General features: G+C 46.2%; 1 protein-coding gene across 1 annotated transcript in view; it reads left to right on the top strand.

Moving 5' to 3' along the window:
* The first annotated feature begins 12,683 nt into the window (after nt 1-12,683).
* CUNH1orf127 (chromosome unknown C1orf127 homolog) overlaps nt 12,684-19,428 on the top strand; it is a 30,693-nt gene continuing 23,948 nt past the window's right edge. Inside the window, exon 1 of the mRNA XM_027398238.2 lies at nt 12,684-12,709. Within this exon, the coding sequence (XP_027254039.2) occupies nt 12,684-12,709 (26 nt within the window). The remainder of the gene's footprint in view (nt 12,710-19,428) is intronic.

The following is a 19,428-nucleotide window of genomic DNA, read 5'->3' as shown; positions in this document are numbered from 1 at the left end:
TACCTGGCTGGCCTTGAACTCAGAGATGTGGCTCCCAAGTGCTGGGATTAAAGGCATGGGCCACCATGCCCAGCTACTGATTCTATCATTAATTTATTGTGGTGCTGTGCCAAGTGCTCTATCACCGAGCTATTTCCCACACCCACAACAAACTGTATAACTTTTTTTTTGAGACAGGGTTTCTCTATGTAACAGCCCTGGCTGTCCCGGAACTCTCTTTGTAGATCAGGCTGGCCTCGAACTCACAGAGATCGATCTGCTTATGCCCCCCAGGCATTCACCACACCACTTCCTGGCTTTGTTTAGTTTTTGTTTTTTGTTTTTTTTTAAGAGCTATTTTTGTTGCTGGGTGATATGGTGCACACCTTTGATCCCAGCACTTGAGAGAAAGAGGTAGGTGGATTTCTAAATTCAAGGCCAGCCTGGTCTACAGAATGATTTCCAGGATAGCCAGTACTACAAAAGAAACCCTGTATCGGAAAATTAAAACCACAGGGCGTTGGTGGAGCACGTCTTTAGTCCGGAACTCTGTGAGTTCGAGGCCAGCCTGGTCTACAGAGCGAGTTCCAGGACCCGATTCAAAGCAATACAGATAAACCCTGTCTCGAAAAAACAAACAAACAAACAAAAAACCCACCAACAACAAAAAAGAAAAAACAGAAGAAATTCAGGCATAAAAAGGGATTGAAGTAATAATAGAATGCACACCAGCATAGCAGCCACTCCTGTGTAGCTTGTAGGGCTGGAGCTGTTTGCGCTCAAGATAAGCACTAGAAGAATCTGGAATGTTAATGCCACAGACTTATTAACTTCAAGGGAAGGAATGCAAGACCTGCTACCCACCCAGAAGGCTAGAAATGGACATGCTTTGTAGCCTGGTGACCTTTGCATTATCTGGGAGAACACACCTCTCCCTGAGACCCTTATTACGGGTTTCTTCTCAGGTTACTATAGAACCAATCTTTAACTTGATTAAAAAAAAAATTATTATGTATATAGTGTTGTGTCTGTCTGTATCCCCGTACACCAGAAGAGGGTGCCAGATCTCATTACGGATGGTTGTTAGCCACCTTGTGGTCTCTGGGAATTGAACTCCGGACCTCTGGAAGAATAGCCACTGCCCTTAACCACCAAGCCATCTCTCCAGCCCTAGGACCTATCTTTATGGAAGGTGTCACATGTACTTTACAAAAAGTTTTGATGGAGTCACTCCTGATCTTCAGCTTACTTTGTTCTTCAGAGATTTATGTATGCTTTGTTGTATATACGAGACTGAATTAATTATCACCAGAAAAGATTTCACCACATTGGGCTGTGCTTAACTATGCCTAAAATAAACCATTTGGGATCAGACTCTAGAAGTTTGTAACAAGAACCATCTACTGAGCTGTGTCAACCCCAACTGCCTTCTCGATTCCCTAGGATAACCTCTCTGCTGGCTGTGGAGGTCACAGAGACCCCTGCAGTAACTGGCTAATATTTTGTAATATCTGCTTATGAATGTGTATAGCCAGCTTGTACCCATTCTCACTTGCCCTGCCCAGGGCACTGGACAGTAAGATGTTCATCTTGCAACATTTGGTCCTCTTCTCCCCCAAACAAGGTAATTCTCCTGCATGACTTTGCTATCTAGCAGTTGGCCTTGGTGGTACAAGTTGTAATCACAGCTACTCAGGAGGCTGAGGCAGTGAAGTAGAACAAGGTAGAAAAGATCAATTATTAGTTACTGTTTTATTTTTTATTGATTTACTTAGGGATTCACTCAAAGCACTGCTTGTACTGCCTGTTGCCTGGCATGACTTCACTTGCTACCTGGAACAGAATGACCTGGAGAAGGAGCTGAAACAATAGGTCCTTGCCCTGCTGTTGATTTGCAATCTGTCAACTGTAACAAGCCTTTGAAAACCAAAAGCCTTCAAGCTAACTGAGTGTATTTCTGTTTGCTTGCTCACCCCACCTTGTGGTTTTAGAGTATAAAATGAAGTCTTTTAGGAGTTGATTCATCTTCAATGACATTTCCTCTCTTTTCTTCCTCTGCCTCCTCCTCCTCCTCTTCAGCTTTTCCACAGGGTTTCTCTGTGTAGCCCTGGCTGTCCTCAAACTCACTCGGTAGACCCGGCTGACCTTGAACTCAGAGATTTGCCTGCCTCTGCCTCCTGAATGCAGGGATTGAAGTGTGTGCCACCACCTCCCTCCCTTCCTTCCTTCCTTCCTTCCTTCCTCTTCCCTCCCTAACTCCCTCCCTCCCTCCCTCCCTCCCTCCCTCCTACACTCCCTCCCTCCCTTCCTCTTTCTTGGAGACAGGGTCTCACCATATAATTTTTGCTGGCCTGGAACCACCAAACATTTTGGAAGGCAAAATAGTTTACAGATAAAAAAAAAGTCTCCTTCCAAGCTGGGCAATGGTGGCGTATGCCTTTAATCCTGGCACTCCGGAGGCAGAGGCAAGAGGATCTCTATGAGTTTGAGGTCAGCCTGGTCTACAAAGTGAGTTCCAGGACAGGCTCCAAAGCTACACAAAGAAACCCTGTCTCAAAAAAACAAAACAAGTCTCGATTCATCATAATAAGCTTCCTTTTTAATTTCCTGCCTAAAACCTGCCAGAATAAAGGCATACTTCCCTTATTTGGCCTAGGTCTTAGTTTTTTAAAGTAATTTTTGTAAGAAGAGGAGAGATGGCTCTCTGCAAAAGCACTCCTGCTCTTCCAGAGGATTGGAGTTTGATTCCCAGAGCCCACATAAGGCTGGTGGCTCATATCCACCTGTCTCTCCAGCTCCAAGGGAGTCTGATGCCCTTTGCTGGCCTCCATGGGCACTGCATCCATATGGTGCATGTACATAGACCTACACAACACACATAAAGATAAAATAAATCATTTTGTTTGTTTTTTTGAGACAGGGTTTCTTTGTGTAGCTTTGGAGCCTATCCTGGCACTCACTCTGTAGAATAGGCTGGCCTTGAACTCAGAGATCCGCCTGCCTCTGCTTCCCAAGTGCTGGGACTAAAGGTGTGCACCACCAACGCCAGGCAATAAAATAAATCTTAAAAAAAATATGAGCTAGGCAGTGGTGGTGGTAGTGCACAACTTTGGTCCCAGCACTGGGGAGGCAGAGGCAGGTGGATCTCTGTGAGTTCGAGGCCAACCTGGTCTACAAAGCTACACAGAAAAACCTGACTCGGAAAAAACCAAACCAAACAAACAAAAGAACCCAGGCTGGCCTCAACTTGCAGTGATACTCTGCCTCAGCTTTCCAGGTGCTGGTGTTATAGGCATATGTACCATGCTCCTCTTTAAAATTCCTTTTATAAAATGATATAGTATTTGCATATAACCTATACAAATGACCCCATATACTTTAAATCGTCTCTGCATTCCTTACAATACGTAATAAAATGTAAATGCTATGTAAATAGTTGTTGTATTGAGTTATTTAGGGAATGATGACAAGGAAAATTTATGTACATATTTAATGCACGATTTTTTCCTACTTTTAAAAAACAGACTTATTTATTTGTATGTGTATGTCTGAGTGTGAATGTGTGTGCTTGGGGGGCATGTATGTGCACATGCAAGTCAGAGTACCACATCACATAAACGCCTCCGAGCCTCCGTCATTTTCTGCTTGTTCTCTCCTTGAATCTGGGGCTTAGGTTTTCTAGACAAACAACCAGAAAGACATAGTTTTCTCTTTCTGCCCCTCCTAGAGCTTCAGTTACAGGCAATCTCTGAAATGCCCTGTCTACTCTGTGGTATTGTGTTTTATACTGTTTCCCTATATTGCACAGCAAATGCACTTAACTACTGAGCCATTTGTCCAGGCCCCTACTAGTATTTTTTCTTTTGCTTTTTTGAGACTGAAGGGACCAGCTCCACATTTCGGCAGCCATAACAGCCTAACACGTGCTTGCCCTGACCTTGCCTTGGTCACTAGTAGGTCAGATGCCTGCCTCGTGGCAAGGAACCAATCAGAAGTTAGCTGGTGGTGCTATGCTTTATGGCTCTGGGTGTGCTTTATGGACAAGTGCACAGCAATGACCCACAGAGCATAACAACCACCCTGGGAGGGCCTATGGGCCATAACAACCAGTTGACCATTCAACACAGGCCAAACCCTCCAAGCCTGGAGGCACACCAATCCTGTCTAGGGGTATGCACAGGCTCAGGATTGGTACCCCTAGACACTCCCCTTATGCTGCCCTATAAGATCTCTATGCAGTGGCTTGGCAGAGTCTTTCCTAACCATCCGCCATGGCGGGTGGATGTTGGACCCGAGCTAACATGGGGTGAGCTGGTTAAACAACTACAATAAAGCCTCATGCAGTTTGCAACAAGCTTTCCCCTCTGCCTGGTGATTGTGGCCAAAGTCCTGGGCTGAGATCCTGGGGGCCTGAGCCTGGCGGGGGGCTTACAAGACAAAGTCTTGCTGCTTTGTAGGTAGCTCAGATGGAAAACACATGGCAACCTTCCTGCTGTGGTCTCTGCAGTGCTGGAATTACAAGCTTGTACCACCATCCTTCGTCTAAATATTTTCAAATCCATGTATTGGTCTTAGTGATTAGAGATGGGTCTGAGGTGACCTGGGGTGGCCTTGAGTTCCTTATGCAGCTGAAGGCGACCTCCTACTTCTACCTCCCAAGTTGGGAGGACAGGTATGGGCTGCCATGCCTGCCTCTAATAGATTTGTTGAGACGGGGTATTTGTGTAGCCTTGGCTCTTTTGGAACTAGCTCTATAGACCAGCTTGGCCTCAAACTTACAGAGATCTTTAGTTGCACTTTCTTGTTTTGGCCACCAGTCCCCAAATATCAACATGGAGATTTATTATTAATTATGAAAGCATAGCCTTAGCTTAGGCCCCCTTTCTCTCTTTCTTTTCTTTTCTCTTCTTCTTTTTTCTTCCCCCCCAGACAGGGTTTCTCTGTGTAGCTTTGGAGCTTGTCTTGGATTGATCTGTAGACCACACTGGCCTCGATCCACCTGCCTTTGCCTCCTGAGTGCTGGGATTAAAGGCATGCACCACCACCCAGTTTATGTTTTGTCCTAGGGCTTTTTATGCATTCTTTTTTTTTAATTTATTATGTGTACAGTATTCTCTCTGGGTATATGCCTGCAGGTCACAAGAGGGTACCAAATATCATTACAGATGGTTTTGAGCCACCATATGGTTGCTGGGAATTGAACTCAGGACCTTTGGAAGAGCAGGCAGTGCTCTTAACCACTGAGCCATCTCTCCAGCCCTTTAACCATTCTTTCATTCTGTATGTCCTACTTTCCTGCTTACTCCATGTCTGTCTGTCTGGCCCCTGGTGCTTCCTGTCATACCTTTCTTTTTTCTTTTCTCCTGAGCCTAAATTCCTTCTCTTTGCTTTCCCCGCCTGGAAGTCACACCGATACCTCCGCCCTCACTATTGGCGGCGATTCAGCTTTTTATTAGACCAATGAGGTGCTTTAGGCAGGTAAGGTAAAAACAACAACACATCTTTACACAGTTAAACAAATATTCTGCCACAATGTGCTGGTAATCATTTTAACCAGTGGGCTGTCTCTCCCACCACACAGATAGTTTCATCAAAACTCAGCCATGGTCACTCTTTTGTCTAGACTCTGAACTTGTAACATTTAACTTTCATAGTATCATCTGCAAAGCCAGAGTGTTTACTATGTGTTCTTTAGGGCAAAGTTCACCAACCTGTAGTCTCACCCTACTTCACTAGAATGCTCTGCTCATCCATAGAGATCCAAGATACCAGAGAGGAACAAAGCTCCTGGCCCTCTGAGCTTTTTAGCTACAAAGCTGGGTTCACAGATCCCTTCTTTGGCACAGGTAGCATCTTAGCAATTGAATCAAGAGTTGCTTGAAGCCGGGCGTTGGTGGCGCATGGCTTTAATCCCAGGAGGCAGAGGCAAGTGGGTCTCTGGAGTTCGAGGCCAGCCTGGGCTATACAGAGCAAGTGCCAGGATAGGCTCCAAAGCTATACAGAGAAACCCTGTCTCTAACCCGCCCCCGTCCCCTCAAAAAAGAGTTACTTGATTCTACGCTGTGAAGCAGGTTAATACCACCCCCACGTTCAAGGAAGAAACCAGCACAGGCTGTGGTCCCGCCCACCCAGCCCTCTCAGGCACCCAGAGAGTCAGAGCTGTTGCTTTCCCGCCCACCTCAGCAGCGCTTCCCCAGCGCTCCTCCTAGCTCGTTTCTGCCTCCCTAATTTTTGCCATTCTGATGAATGTAAAATGCTCTCTCTTAATGTCACTTTGATTTGCATCTCTCTGATATCTACTGAGTCGGAGTATTTCTAGAATGTGGTCTCTTAACTGTTAATTTGCTTCTTGAAATCAAACGAGTATATTTTCTAAACATGGTGAAAAATAGGTTTTAATAGACTCCGACGGGGGCTGAGAGACAGCTCCGGTGGGGAAAGCGCTGGCTACACAAGTGTGACAATCAGACTTTGATCCCTGAACCCTCATAAAAAAAGCTGGGTACAGCGCCACATCTCCATAATTGAACCCACCTCTGGTGAAATGGGAGGTGGAGACAGGACCAGCACGGGAGGCTCAGGGGTCAGCGAGCCTGGAGTAGTCTGCCTCAACGAGGCAGAAGGGAGCACTGACCTTTGAAATTGTCCCTTGACGCACTCATGCACATGCGCGCGCACACACACACACACACACACACACACACATGCGCGCGCACACACGCACGCACGAACACGCACACACATGCGCGCGCACACACACGCGCGCGCACACACACAGAGGAGGGAAGGAAGGAGAGGGGGAGGAAAGAGCTGGGTGTGGTAGCACCCACCTTTAATCCCAGCACTCCGGAGGCAGAGGCAGGAGAATCTCCAAGTTCAAGGCTAGCCGGGTCTATAAAGTGAGTTGCCAAACCTTGTCTCAAAACCGTGCATCAAAAAAAAAAAAAAAAAAAATCACATAAATTAAACAAAATGTTAAAATGACTGACGAAAGTGGCTCATGAGTGTGATCCTACTTACAATGAAATAATTAAAAACATAAATGTCAGCCAGGCATTGGTGGCGCTCGCCTTTAATCCCAGCACTCGGGAGGCAGAGGCAGGCGGATCTCTGTGAGTTCGTGGCCAGCCTGGTCTCCAGAGCGAGTGCCAGGATAGGCTCCAAAGCTACACAGAGAAACCCTGTCTCAAAAAACCAAACCAAAACAAAACAAAACAAAAAACCCCCAAACATAAATGTCCCTCTGCCGAAAAATACCCCAATGATACCAAGACCCAATTATGAAAGTGTTAAACAAATCCAAGATGTTATAATAACAGCACTTCTTTGTTGTGGGATAATTGTACTCAGTGTGAAAATGTGTCCTGTGACTGGTGTAATAAAAAGCTGGATGGCCAATAACTAGGCAGGACTTCCAGGCAGAGAGAGAACTCTGAGAAGAAGAAAGGCAGGCGTGAGCAGCCGGACTAGGAGAAGGCAGGATGGGCAGTGAGGTGAGGCGGCGACGCCACGTGGCGGAATGTGGATGAATAGAATGGGTTAGTTTAAGTCATAAGAGCTAGTTGAGAAGCCTAAGCTAAGGCCAAGCTTCCGTAATTCATAGTAAGTCTCTTTGTGGTGATTTGTGAGTTGGCGGTCCCAACCTGAAAGTACGGCTACCCTTCTTGTGATGGATTGATGGCCACAGGCAGTTGTTCACTACCTTACCTCCAGAATATTGATGAATAGGGGCACTCGATCAGTGGCAGAGCTCTCTGCCTCCAGTGTGGAACACCCCAGATTAGAACGCCCCCCCCCCTGCCCCAATAACACAAAAAGCAAGCAAGCAAGCAAAAACCAGTGATGACTGCAGAAGCTGTCTGAGATTTCTGTGACAAGGATCATAAAAACACACAGGATTAGGGCCAGTAAAATGGCTAAGTGGATAAGGGCGCCTGTGTCCAAGTCTGATAGCCTGGGTTTCAATCCCAGAAACCCACATGGTGGGAGAGAACGCATTCCACAAGGTCTTCTCTGACTTCCCTGGCATGTGCACTCACATACACAAAAATTAAATAAATGAAAGAAAATACCTGGGATTTCTCTTAGGGAGAAATAATATTGTGGCCATTCACTATATTCATAATGGAATCAAATGATACCTAAAATCAATTAGATTTTTTTAAGATTTATTTATTTTGCATGCAGTATTCTGGCATGCATGCCAGAAGAGGGTATTAGATCTCATTACAGATGGTTGTGAGCCACCATGTGGTTGCTGGGAATTGACCTCTGGAAGACTAGCCAGTGCTCTTAACCTCTGAGCCATCTCTTCAGCCCCCAATTAGATGCTAATGAAGGCGAGAATGTATTTTTCCCCATTCAAGATTGAGAACTCCCAAATTAGGTGGACCCCAGATTAGATGGCTGGGTCAATGCCTCAGAACCTTGTGTAACTCAGAGAAAATTCTGGATGAATAGCAGCTCTCAAATCAAAAACTGGCTTGGGAGGCATACAGCTCAGTTAGTAGAGTGCTTGCCTAGCATGCACATGGCCAAGAGTTTAATCCCCAGTATTGACAAAAGTGTGAAAAATATTACATTTCCAGCCAGGTGTTAGTGGCCCACGCCTTTAATCCCAGCACTCAGAGGCAGAGGCAGCCGAAGCGCTGCGAGTTTGAGGCCAGCCTGGTCTACAGAGAGAATTTCAGGACAGGCTCCAAAACAATTCAGAGAAACCCTGCCTCGAAAAACCAAAAATAAAAAAATTTCCATATCCCAATGTCCAGCTGTCCATCTCCTGGTTCCCAGGCTGGGCTGCAATGAGGTGCTTTGCATGTTTTGTAAGTGACTAACCAGGCAGACATTTGGAAATGCCTGGGAAGCATGGCATTGGAGTTAATTTTTTTGTTACTAACCTTTGACCTTCAAGGATCAAAGGAGACCTGTGAGTGGGTTGGTGGTTGTGCTTTCAGAAAACCAGTTTTGTGGGTTAGCAGAGCCCCATATTTTAGATGCAATTTCTCATTTGCAAGAGAAGAGGGTGTCCATAAATAAAACTGTGGTGAAATCCACACAGGGGATGGGACTTGGCCAGTTCTCAATTGTTATTGAGGAGAAACAATTTTGAAAACATGACTTTTCCCAAATGGAAAAATGAAATTTGAGTTCATTTATGAAGACCCCAGTGAGACTTCCTTCTCTAAGAATATTCCAGAAGAGTGTGTGTGTGTGTGTGTGTGTGTGTGTGTGTGTGTGTGTTGTGTAATGAGGTCTATGTTGTCAAAAGGGAAGAGAATTTGCTTTCTAATTCCTTCTCTATTTTATTTAAAATTTAAAAATCTATTTATTTATTTACTTGTCTGGGTATGTGCATATAGGGAGTGCATGTACCATGGGTCTTATACAGAGGTCAGAAGACAGCTTTGAAGAATTGATCTCCCTTCCTCCAGCTAGGTCCCAGGGCTTGACCTCATGCAGTCAGGTTAGGCGGCAGGTGTCTTTACACATGGAGCCATCTCGCCAGCCCCTTCTTCTCTGTTTAAGGTTTAAACAAGAGCCTCAGTGCTCAGGTTCTCTAATGGCAAGTGGGTTGTGTACCAAGGATGTTTGGCCTCGTCTTGGCATTCCTGTGTGGGGCTGTCTGAAGTGGGTGCTTCGAGGGTCCCTGTGAAGGGTTAGCCAGCTGTGTGTCCCAATCTTGGTGCTTCTGTGTGGTGCAATGACAACCTCCCATCTCTGTGTGAACACTGGGTCACGAGTTTTCAAGAATTATATGAGGTCTAGGTTTCATCCATGTCTTCTCAGCTGGCTTGGGAAAAACCCAGGATGGTGTGGTGTTAAAGAGTAAGCTGTCAACACAGAGCTGAGTTAAGGAAATGGTCTAAATGGAGGGAACTAAACACCAACAAAGGAAGGAGGTTCTAGAAGATGGGTCCACTTAGTGTGCTCAGTTTTCTGTGTGTTTTGAAAAATTTCGAAACAAAATGGGGGAAGGGCCAGGAAAATGACTCAGTATATAAAGGTGCTTACCAGCAACCCTGACGACTCGTTAGGTCTCTGGGACACACATGTGGAGAGAACTGATTTCTGCAAGTTGTCCTCTGACCTACACAAACCCCGTGCGTGTGTGTGTGTGTGTGTGTGTGTGTGTGTGTGTGTGTGTGTGTGTGCGCGCGTGCTTTCATGCTCGAGTAACTTTTTAAAATGTAAGTGAACAGAGCTGTAGCTTAAAAAAAAAAAAAGTTTTCCCCAAATCCCCAAATTCTGAGATAGCTGGCATAATTTCCTTCTAGTCTAATTAAAAATAATTAAAAAATGATAAATGCAGCCAGGCCCAGGGGTGCAGGCCCCCAGCCACTCAGGAAGCTAAGGCAGGGAGATTGAAAGCTGAAGGCAGCAGGGCTGCAGAGTGAGTTCAAGGCCACTTGGGCAAATTATTAATAAGGGGGAGGGGTCCAGCTTAGCCACTTGCTGAGCATACATGAAGCTCCAGGTCCAACACCACATGCTGAGGGGGAGGAAGGGGCGCTGGAGTCCAGCTGCCGCTGTTCATCGTGCTTCAAGAACGTGTGCTTTTAACTGCTGAGCCCTCTCTCAAATCCTTTGTTCTTTTTTTCCCTTTTTTTTTTTTTTCCGAGACAGGGTTTCTCTGTGGCTTTGGAGGCTGTCCTGGAACTAGCTCTTGTAGACCAGGCTGGTCTCGAACTCACAGAGATCCACCTGCCACCGCTGGCTTAAAATCAAGATTTTTAGGGCTGGAGTTAGTGCAGCATTTAAGAATGTGAGCTCCTTAGCCAGGTAGTGGTGGAGGTGGCACATGCCTTTAATCCCAGTACTCAGGAGGCAGGCGGATCTCTGTGAATTCAAGGTCAGCCTGGTCTACAGAGCAAGTTCCAGGACAATTAGGGCTACACAGAGAAACCCTGTCTCAAAGAGAGAGAGAGAGAAAGAGAGAGAGAGAGAGAAAGAGAGAGAGAGAGAGAGAAAAGAAAAAGAATGTGTGCTCTTCTAGAAGATCTGTGTTTGATTCCCAGCACCCCTGTCAGATGGCTCACAACTGCCTGTGACTCCAGTCTGGGAAGATCTGATGCACCTGACCTCCCAGGGCACCCACGAGCTCATGTACACACCCAGCCACAGATATATACACATTCACATAATTAAGATTAAATAAACCTTTATGAATTTTAAGTCAAGATTTTTAAAAATATTCTTTTCTTTAATGATTTATTTTTTTATTTGTTTATGTGCATTGGTGTTTTTCCTGCATGTAAGTCTGTATGAGGGTTTAGAATTCCTCAAAACTAGAGGTATAGTAGGGCAGTGGTGCACACGCCTTTAATCCCAGCACTTAGGAGGCAGAGGCAGGAGGATCTCTGAGTTTGAGGTCAGCCTTGTCTACAGAGTGAGTTCCAGGACAGCCAGGGCTATTCAGAGAAACCCTGTCTTGAAGCAAACAAAGCAAGAGACACTATCTCCAAACATGTTTTTTGTTTTTTTTTTTCTTTATTGATTTTCAGTCTCTTCTTTTAAGGGGTAGAGAAAGAAGCCTACACCCACAGTACTGCATGGCCTGAGGTTTTCCAAGAAGAGACAAGGAAACTCCACTTGTCTTCGTGGAGATTCTGTATGGTTATCAACAGTTGACTAGGACTGTTGCTGGAGGTGGGCATCTTCTGGGTCACCGGCAGGAAGCCAGAATGGAACCGACCAAGCAGAGTTGTAGTTTGGGGTGTCCCATCTGGGAAACAGGGAATACCCCTCCATAGTTCTTGGTGACCCCATTTTCCTCCTTTCCTTCCCCCCTCCTTCTCTCTCTTCTCTTTTCTTTCTCCTGTTCTTTTCCTTGGAACCTAAGGCTTCCATGTGGGAGGCAAGCTGTCTACTGCTCGGCTACACCCTTCAGCATACACGTTAGTTTTTGTCAACCTGACACAAACTGGAGCCTTCTGGGGAAAGGGACCCTCAACGGAGGAACTGCCTCCATCAGATTGGCTTGTGCTTGCTTGTGTCTATGGAGGCATTTTTTAATTTTTGATTGATGGATGATCAATGTGGGAGGGCCCAGGGCACTGTGGGTGGTGCTATCTCTGGACTGGTGGCCCTTGGTTGTGTAGGAAAGCAAGCTAAACAAGTCCGAGGAGATCAAGCTGGTAAGCAGCATTCCCCCACAGCCTCTGCTTTAGTTTTTGCCTCCAGCCAGGTTCCTGCTCTGTATTCCTTCCTTCCTTCCTTCCTTCCTTCCTTCCTTCCTTCCTTCCGTGATGGGCTGAATGTAAGATGTAATAAACCCTTTTCCTCCTAAGTTGCTTTTTGTTGTGTTTTCTACAGCAACAAAGAACAGCACTCCAGCCAGGCATTGGTGGCACACGCCTTTAGTCCCTCGGGAGGCAGAGGATCTCTGTGAGTTCGAGACCAGCCTGGTCTACAAGAGGTAGTTCCAGGACAGCCTCCAAAGCCACAGAGAAACCCTGTCTGGAAAAACCAAAAACAAACAAAAACCAGCACCCCATTACTTTGAGGCCTCAGAGATAAAGCAGTTAATGTCACCCCAGGGGGCACAAAGCAGTTGGGAGGCGTTGACACCTATGTGTGCATTCTGGCACCTGGCTGGTACCTGACTCTTGGCAACCACCACAAGGGGACAGGCTGGCCTTTTACTTCTGAGCTGGCAGTACCACTTGATAAACTCTTCAGGGGAGGAGAGAGCCACCAGGCTGAGGATGTGGGGGTCTGTGGCAGTTGTCTGGTAAGCGGTTTTACCCAGGCCTCCCAAGAGGGTCTTTGGTCCTCATGGGAACTGAGAGACCAGGGGAGCCCTGAACTTCCTTTATGCCCTTTGGAGCAGAAACCAAGTATTTTCTTTCAGAGTCCAGAAGCTTCACGTGCAGAGAGGAAGAGATGGGTGGGCGAGGCTTGGTCATCTCTGTGACTGCTTGAGCACAGGGATGAAAAGGAGGCATCGAGGAAGCCAGTCTTCTCAAGGGAGGTCTGGCCAGAGTCACTGCCTCCTTCCCCAGGCTCCACATCACCCTCCTGTCCTGGGGAGCTCTTGGGTAGCATGTGCAAGCCCAGGGCTTAGTCTCCAGTACCACTGAAGAACAGAACAAACCCACTCAGAGCAGGAGCAAGGCCTCTGCCGCCAGCTTGAAGGTCAACAGTAGCTGGCAGTGGGCCCTGGCCTCCTTACTGCAGTGCTTTTTGCGCTTTGTGACTTGTGTAGGTCTGCGGACAATGAGGGCGATGGAGAAGCTGGGTGGGGCGGGCAAGCTGGAGGAGGCCTGGGTCCTGTGCCAGGAACCACCCACTTCTCATAGCTGCTCAGTGTGGGCCTCAGCTTTGGGACATGAAGAGTCATGTCTATCCCTAGGCTGGGAAGGGAAAGTTCAGGAGCTGTAAAAGCCAAGCTGGAATCCCGTTTCTAGTGGGAGCTGGAGGGAGGAGACTGCAGGAGTGCAGGCTGCCCGGCTCTAGCAAGGGTGAGGAGAGGACGGCACTACACCTCAGCCACAGTGGCTTGCTTCTTCTTTCCTAGGTCGCTTGGCCTCTCGCAGCACATCTACCTACCTTTGGGGAAATCTTACCTTGGCTACAAGGCAGCATACGCGCCGCAAACTAATCAAATGACCATAGTGCTGCCCCCTGCTGGGAGCCAGGGGAAGACTCCAGCAGAGGGCGTGGAATCTGGGGCAGGGATGATGGCACCAGGTTGTCTCTAGAAAGAGGGTCCCTCTCTGGCTCGCTTTTAGTTTGAGATAGGGTCTTAGTGTGTAGCTGAGGCTTGGCCTCAAGCTCCAGATGTCCTGGCCTCTGTTTCCCGAGTGCTGGGATTGCAGGACTTTGCTGCCATGCCTGGCTTTACTCTGGATTTTGTATGCAGTGGGTAAGTGAAGAGTAGACAGTTGTATCTGGCAGGCTGCAGGTCCCAGCTAAGATTCCAGCCTAGGGAAATGGTCTAGGCCAGCAGTTCTCAACCTGTGGGTAGTGATCCTTTTGGGTTGAATGACCCTTTCACAGGGGTCACCTAAGGCCATCAGAAAACACAGATATTTATATTTACAATTCATAACAGTAGCAAAATTACAGTTATGAAATAGCATCGAAAATAATTTTATGGTTGGGATCACCACAACATGAGAAATTGTATTAAAGGGTCGCAGCATCAGGAAGGTTGAGAAGCACTAGTCTAGACATTCTTTGCCAACCTATGCTGGACGACTGAGAACCTTGGCAATTGATCTGATTGGCACACTAGCCTTGGCTCTCAACTCCTCTGACGTTCAAGAACTTGAGGAGTCAGTGACAGTAGAAACCTTTGGTGGAAACCTATTGTCCTTCTTGTCTTGTTTTGTCTTAGACACTTACTGGTTCTCACACATATGAGTGTTTGCCTGCATGTTTGTAAGGTTACCGCATGCGTGCAGTGCTCATAGGCCAAGGGGCTTCTTGGAATTATTGCCATATGGGTGCTGGGAACCGAACCCCAGTCCTCTGAAAGAGCAGCAAGTGCTCTTAACCACTGAGGCACGTCTCCAGTCCCTTGAATTTCTCCATGTAGCTCTGACTGGTCTACAGCTCAGATTCTCCCTGCCGTAGCCTCTGAAGTGCTGATATTAGAGGTCTAGGCAGGCACACTTGGATCAATGGCTTAAACTATAATTTTAAACATTTGCATATACATACACACATATATGTATCCACAATATACGGAATTCACATACATTGTCTACTGGGGATCAAACCCAGGGGTTTGCACATACCATGTAGTCACACGCTGTACCAATGAGCTTCACCTGAAGCCCTCTACTTGAAAAAAAATGAAGTCTCTGGCTGGGAATGTAAAGAAGTAGTGTGCTTGTCTCGCATGTGCAAGGTCCTATCATCTATTACCTGGCACTGAAAAACTAAATTGAAATATGAGCATATTTCAGAGATGGTTTATTAAATGTCATCTTCAGTTCAAAAGAGAGGTCCCCAGAGCAGATGTGTAAACAGGCAGTCCAGAAGGCTGAAATGAATTCCCCCAAAGGATGCAAAACTAGACCATAGCTACCGATCAGCAGCCAACAGCAGTCGACCTAGGTATGATTTTTTTTTTAAAGACATTTTCTCATGTAGCCCAGGCTGGCCTTAAAGTTGTCATACAGAGGAGAAGTTTAACTTCTTGTCCTCCTGCCTCCAGGTACCAAGAGTTGGGATTACAGGCATTCAAAATCAAGCCCAGGGCTCTGGAGCGCTGGGGATCATTCCAGGGCTCCATGCATGCCAGATAAGAACTCTACCTACTGAGCTATAGCCCCAAACCCTGCTTCACATTTTTTGGATAAGAACAATTTTCACAGTGCTCAGAATTCCATAGCGTCCAGTTAGAGCTCACAGATAATGAAATGGGGACATTTTAGAGAACATTTAGTTTTTTTTTTTTTTTTCTGGAAAAACTTAGTAACTTGGTTGTAAATGAAGTTCTTAATTGGTCTAGATAATAAAATGCCGGAGTCAGATACAGAGGAAAATGTTGAGAGATCAGAGAGAAGGAGGAAACCATAGCACACCTGACCTCCTCAGCATCCCAGAAGAGCGTCATTTCCTGTTTCTCCCTGCTTATATTCTGTTTCTACCCAGCTACCTCACTTCCTGTTTGTCTGTGCAGACCTCCAGACCTCTATGGTTAGCTAGTGGCAAGCTCCATTCTCTGACCCCCAGACAGGCTTTATTTGTGCAAGAAAGATATCACCACACTTGGTGGGGGTGGGTCCATTTGGGAGCCTTTTAGTTTTGCCTTTACACTCGTGATTCTAGCACCCATAGGAATAGTCACACCCCACCCCACTCCGCCCCCTTGACTTCCTATTTTCTCCCTAAGGGAGCCAATATCTGCACCTCCAAATACAACGACTATGTCTATTTTTGACCCTTCTATAAATACAATCACGGGATAGATGCTCATTCATGTCTGACTTCTTTCACTTAGCAGAACACTTATCTCGAGGCGTATTGCCTTTCCCTGTGCTCTGGCATCTGGTTGGGTGGACAGATCCCAGTGCACCCATTCCAGTGCTGATGGGCGTTTGGGTAGTTTCCAGTCTGAGGGAACAGCCTTGCTCTACAGACAGCCTCGTGCATGCCTTTTAGGGCACGGAGCCCGAGGTGCTGTGGGTAAGATTGCTGGGTCACAGGCTGCAGTGGGATCAGCTTTAGATGGTATTGGCTTCTGAAAGTGGTGGGTTGAACCCGTCTCCTAGCTTCTGGGAGCTTTCTCAGTGGCCTGGCTCCTACCAGCTCTTGCAGGTGCTGTCATTCACCCCAGGGCTATTTCCAAATGCCACTTAAGGAGCTGCCTTTCAGGAGAATTTAGGCTCTTGATATAGTCCTTCAATACAGGACACTTTTTTTTTTTTTTAAAGATTTAGTAATTTATGGGCTGGAGAGGTGGCTTAGAGGTTAAGAACATTGACTGCTCTTCTAGAGGTCCTGAGTTCAATTCCCAGAAACCACATGGTGGCTCACAACCATCTGTAGTGAGATCTGGTGCCCTCTTCTGTCGTTCAGGCATGCATGCAGAACACTGTATATATAATAAATAAAAAGATTTATTTATTTATTTGAGATAGGTCTCACTATGTAGCCCTTGAAACTTGCTCTGGAGACCAGGGCTGTAGCTTTGGTTGGTACAGTGTTTATCTCGAATGTATGAGGTCCTGAGAGCTAACCCAAAGCCTGCAGGACTCACCGAGATCCACCAGCCTCTGCCTCCCAAGTGCCGGGGGATAAAGGCGTGTGTGTGTGTGTGTGTGTGTGTGTGTGTGTGTGTGTGTGACCACCACACCCACCTATTTTATCTTGAAAAGATTCCGCATGTGTGTGTGTGTCTGTAGTGGTGTGTGCTCGTGAATCTGAGATCCCACAGAGGCCAAAAGAAGGCCTCAGAGTCTCCAGAGCTGGAGCTGCAGAGGGTTGTGAGGAGCACCCAGCATATGAGTGTGCTAAGAGCTAATAAAGTCTTCTGCAAGAGTAGTGCACACTCTTAACTGCTAAAACCCGGGACCTTTGAATGCTAAGCAAGTACTCTACCCCTAAGCATACCCCCCACCTTGCAGGTCTTTTTGTTGTTGTTTATTTGTTTATTTATTTTTTTGTGAGCTGGAGTTGTGCTATGTAAGCCTACTGGTACCTGCTCTGGTACTTGCTATGTGAGCCAGGCCAGCTTGCCATTGTATGCATGTTGTGTGTGTAAATTATGTATTGCATGTTGTGTGTGTAAGTTATGTATTGCATGTTGTGTGTGTAAGTTATGTATTGCATGTTGTGTGTGTAAGTTATGTATTGCATGTTGTGTGTGTAAGTTATGTATTGCATGTTGTGTGTGTAAGTTATGTATTGCATGTTATGTGTGTAAGTTATGTATTGCATGTTATGTGTGTAAGTTATGTATTGCATGTTATGATGTAAGTTATGTATTGCATGTTATGATGTAAGTTATGTATTGCATGTTATGATGTAAGTTATGTATTGCATGTTATGATGTAAGTTATGTATTACATGTTATGTATGTAAGTATGCACGCGTCCATGTGTGCATGCATTTGTGTTGCACTTGATCTTAGCCTGAAAGCTGAGAACTGATTTTGTTTTTGAGACAAGGTCTTAGACTGTAGCTCAGGCTGGTCTGGAACTCATAGGAATCCTTCTCCCTCAGCCTCTTGAGTGCTGGGATTATAGCTGTAAATAACCACACCTGGATTGTAGTTACTTATTCATTTTTAAAAAAGATTTTATTTAGCTGGGCGTTGGTGGCGCACGTCTTTAATCCCGGCACTCGGGAGGCAGAGGCAGATGGATCTCCGTGAGTTCAAGGCCAGCCTGATCTACAGAGCGAGTTCTAGGACAGGCTCCAAAGCCACAGAGCAACCCTGTCTTGAGAAACCAAAAACCAAATAAAAAAGATTTTATTTATTTATTTATTTATTTATTTATCATGTATACAGTGTTCTGTCTGCATGTATGCCTGCCGGCCAGAAGAGGGCACCAGATCTCATAACGGATGATTGTGAGCCAACTTGTTGCTGGGAATTGAACTCAGGACCTCTGGAAGAGCAGTCTGTGCTCTTAATCTCTGAGCCATCTCTCCAGTCCCTGTAGTTATTTATTTTTATAAATCTAAAAATATTCTTTAGATGTATTTGTTTTATGTGTTTTGCCTGCATGCATATAAGAGCATCTCATGTGTGCAGTGCCCGTGGAGGGCAGAGACAGGGAGTCAGATGCCTCGAAACTGGAGTCACAGATGGCTGTGTGTGGGTTCTGGGAACCAAACCCAGGTCCTCTGCAAGAGCAACATGTGCTCCTAACTGCTGAACCATCTCTGCAGCTGCCTAAAAATCATACGGGTGTGGTGGCGCACACCTTTGATCCCAGCACTCAGGAGGCAGAGGCAGGAAGATCTCTGTGAGTTCAAGGCCAGCCTGGTCTGTAGAGCGAGTGCCAGGACAGCCAGAGCTACACAGAGAAATCCTGAAGCACATGGGTTCCTCTGCTTTCCCTACCTAGCTTTCTCCAGAACTTCTGACTTACTTTTTGGCTAACCCCCGGTCCCCCTGACTCTAGAGTGTATCTGCTCTCCCCACATGCCTGCTCTTGGTCCTTCGTCACTCTGGGACTTTTGCACTGACCTTTTTGTTTAGTTCCTTGAGTGCATCAGTACACCCCCCATGCTTGTGGGTTTGCACTTGCTGCTCTCTTTGGCTGGAATGCACCTCCCTGGGTGGAAGCTTGAAATTCTTTGCTACTCCATCTCAGCTCAAATGCCACAGCTCAGTGATTTTTTAAAAAAATAAATAGGTTTATTTATGTGTACAGTATTCTGCCTGCATGCCTGCTTGCACACCAGAAGAGGGCACCAGATCTCATAACAGATGGTTGTGAGCCACCATGTGGTTGCTGGGAATTGAACTCAGGACCTCTGGAAGAGCAGCCAGTGCTCTTAACCTCTGAGCCATCTCTCCAGCCCTGCTTAGTGATGTTTTATCTGTTCCAGAAGCTCTGAAATAAGCAAAAAGAGCTGTTTGTTTGTTTTTCACGTTGATTTATCTTGATGTACATGCTTACATATGCATGTGCTACTGAACGGATGCGGAGTTGGTTCTCTCCTTCCACCATGTGGGCTCCGGGAGCCAACTCTGCTTATCAGGCTTGGTGGCAAGTGCCTTTCCCTGGTGAGCCACCTCACAGATCCTAAGATTTTTAACAATCATTGGCTATGTCCATTGGAAATGGCTTGCTTAGTGCTCACATTTTCTTTGACTCCAACCTTCCTTTTCTCAGTTTGTGATGCTTTATTATTTTATTGCTTATTATTTATGTGTTACATGTGTGTATATGCCTTGTCAAGGGAGGCATGCAAGAACAGGGGTATGTAGGGGGTGCATATGTGCACTTTGTGTAGAGACTAGAGCTAGACACGGAATTCCTC

The sequence above is a fragment of the Cricetulus griseus genome, chromosome 2 (genome assembly GCF_003668045.3).
Source record: "Cricetulus griseus strain 17A/GY chromosome 2, alternate assembly CriGri-PICRH-1.0, whole genome shotgun sequence".
Taxonomy (NCBI): domain Eukaryota; kingdom Metazoa; phylum Chordata; class Mammalia; order Rodentia; family Cricetidae; genus Cricetulus; species Cricetulus griseus.
This window is presented reverse-complemented; position numbering and strand designations above follow the sequence as displayed.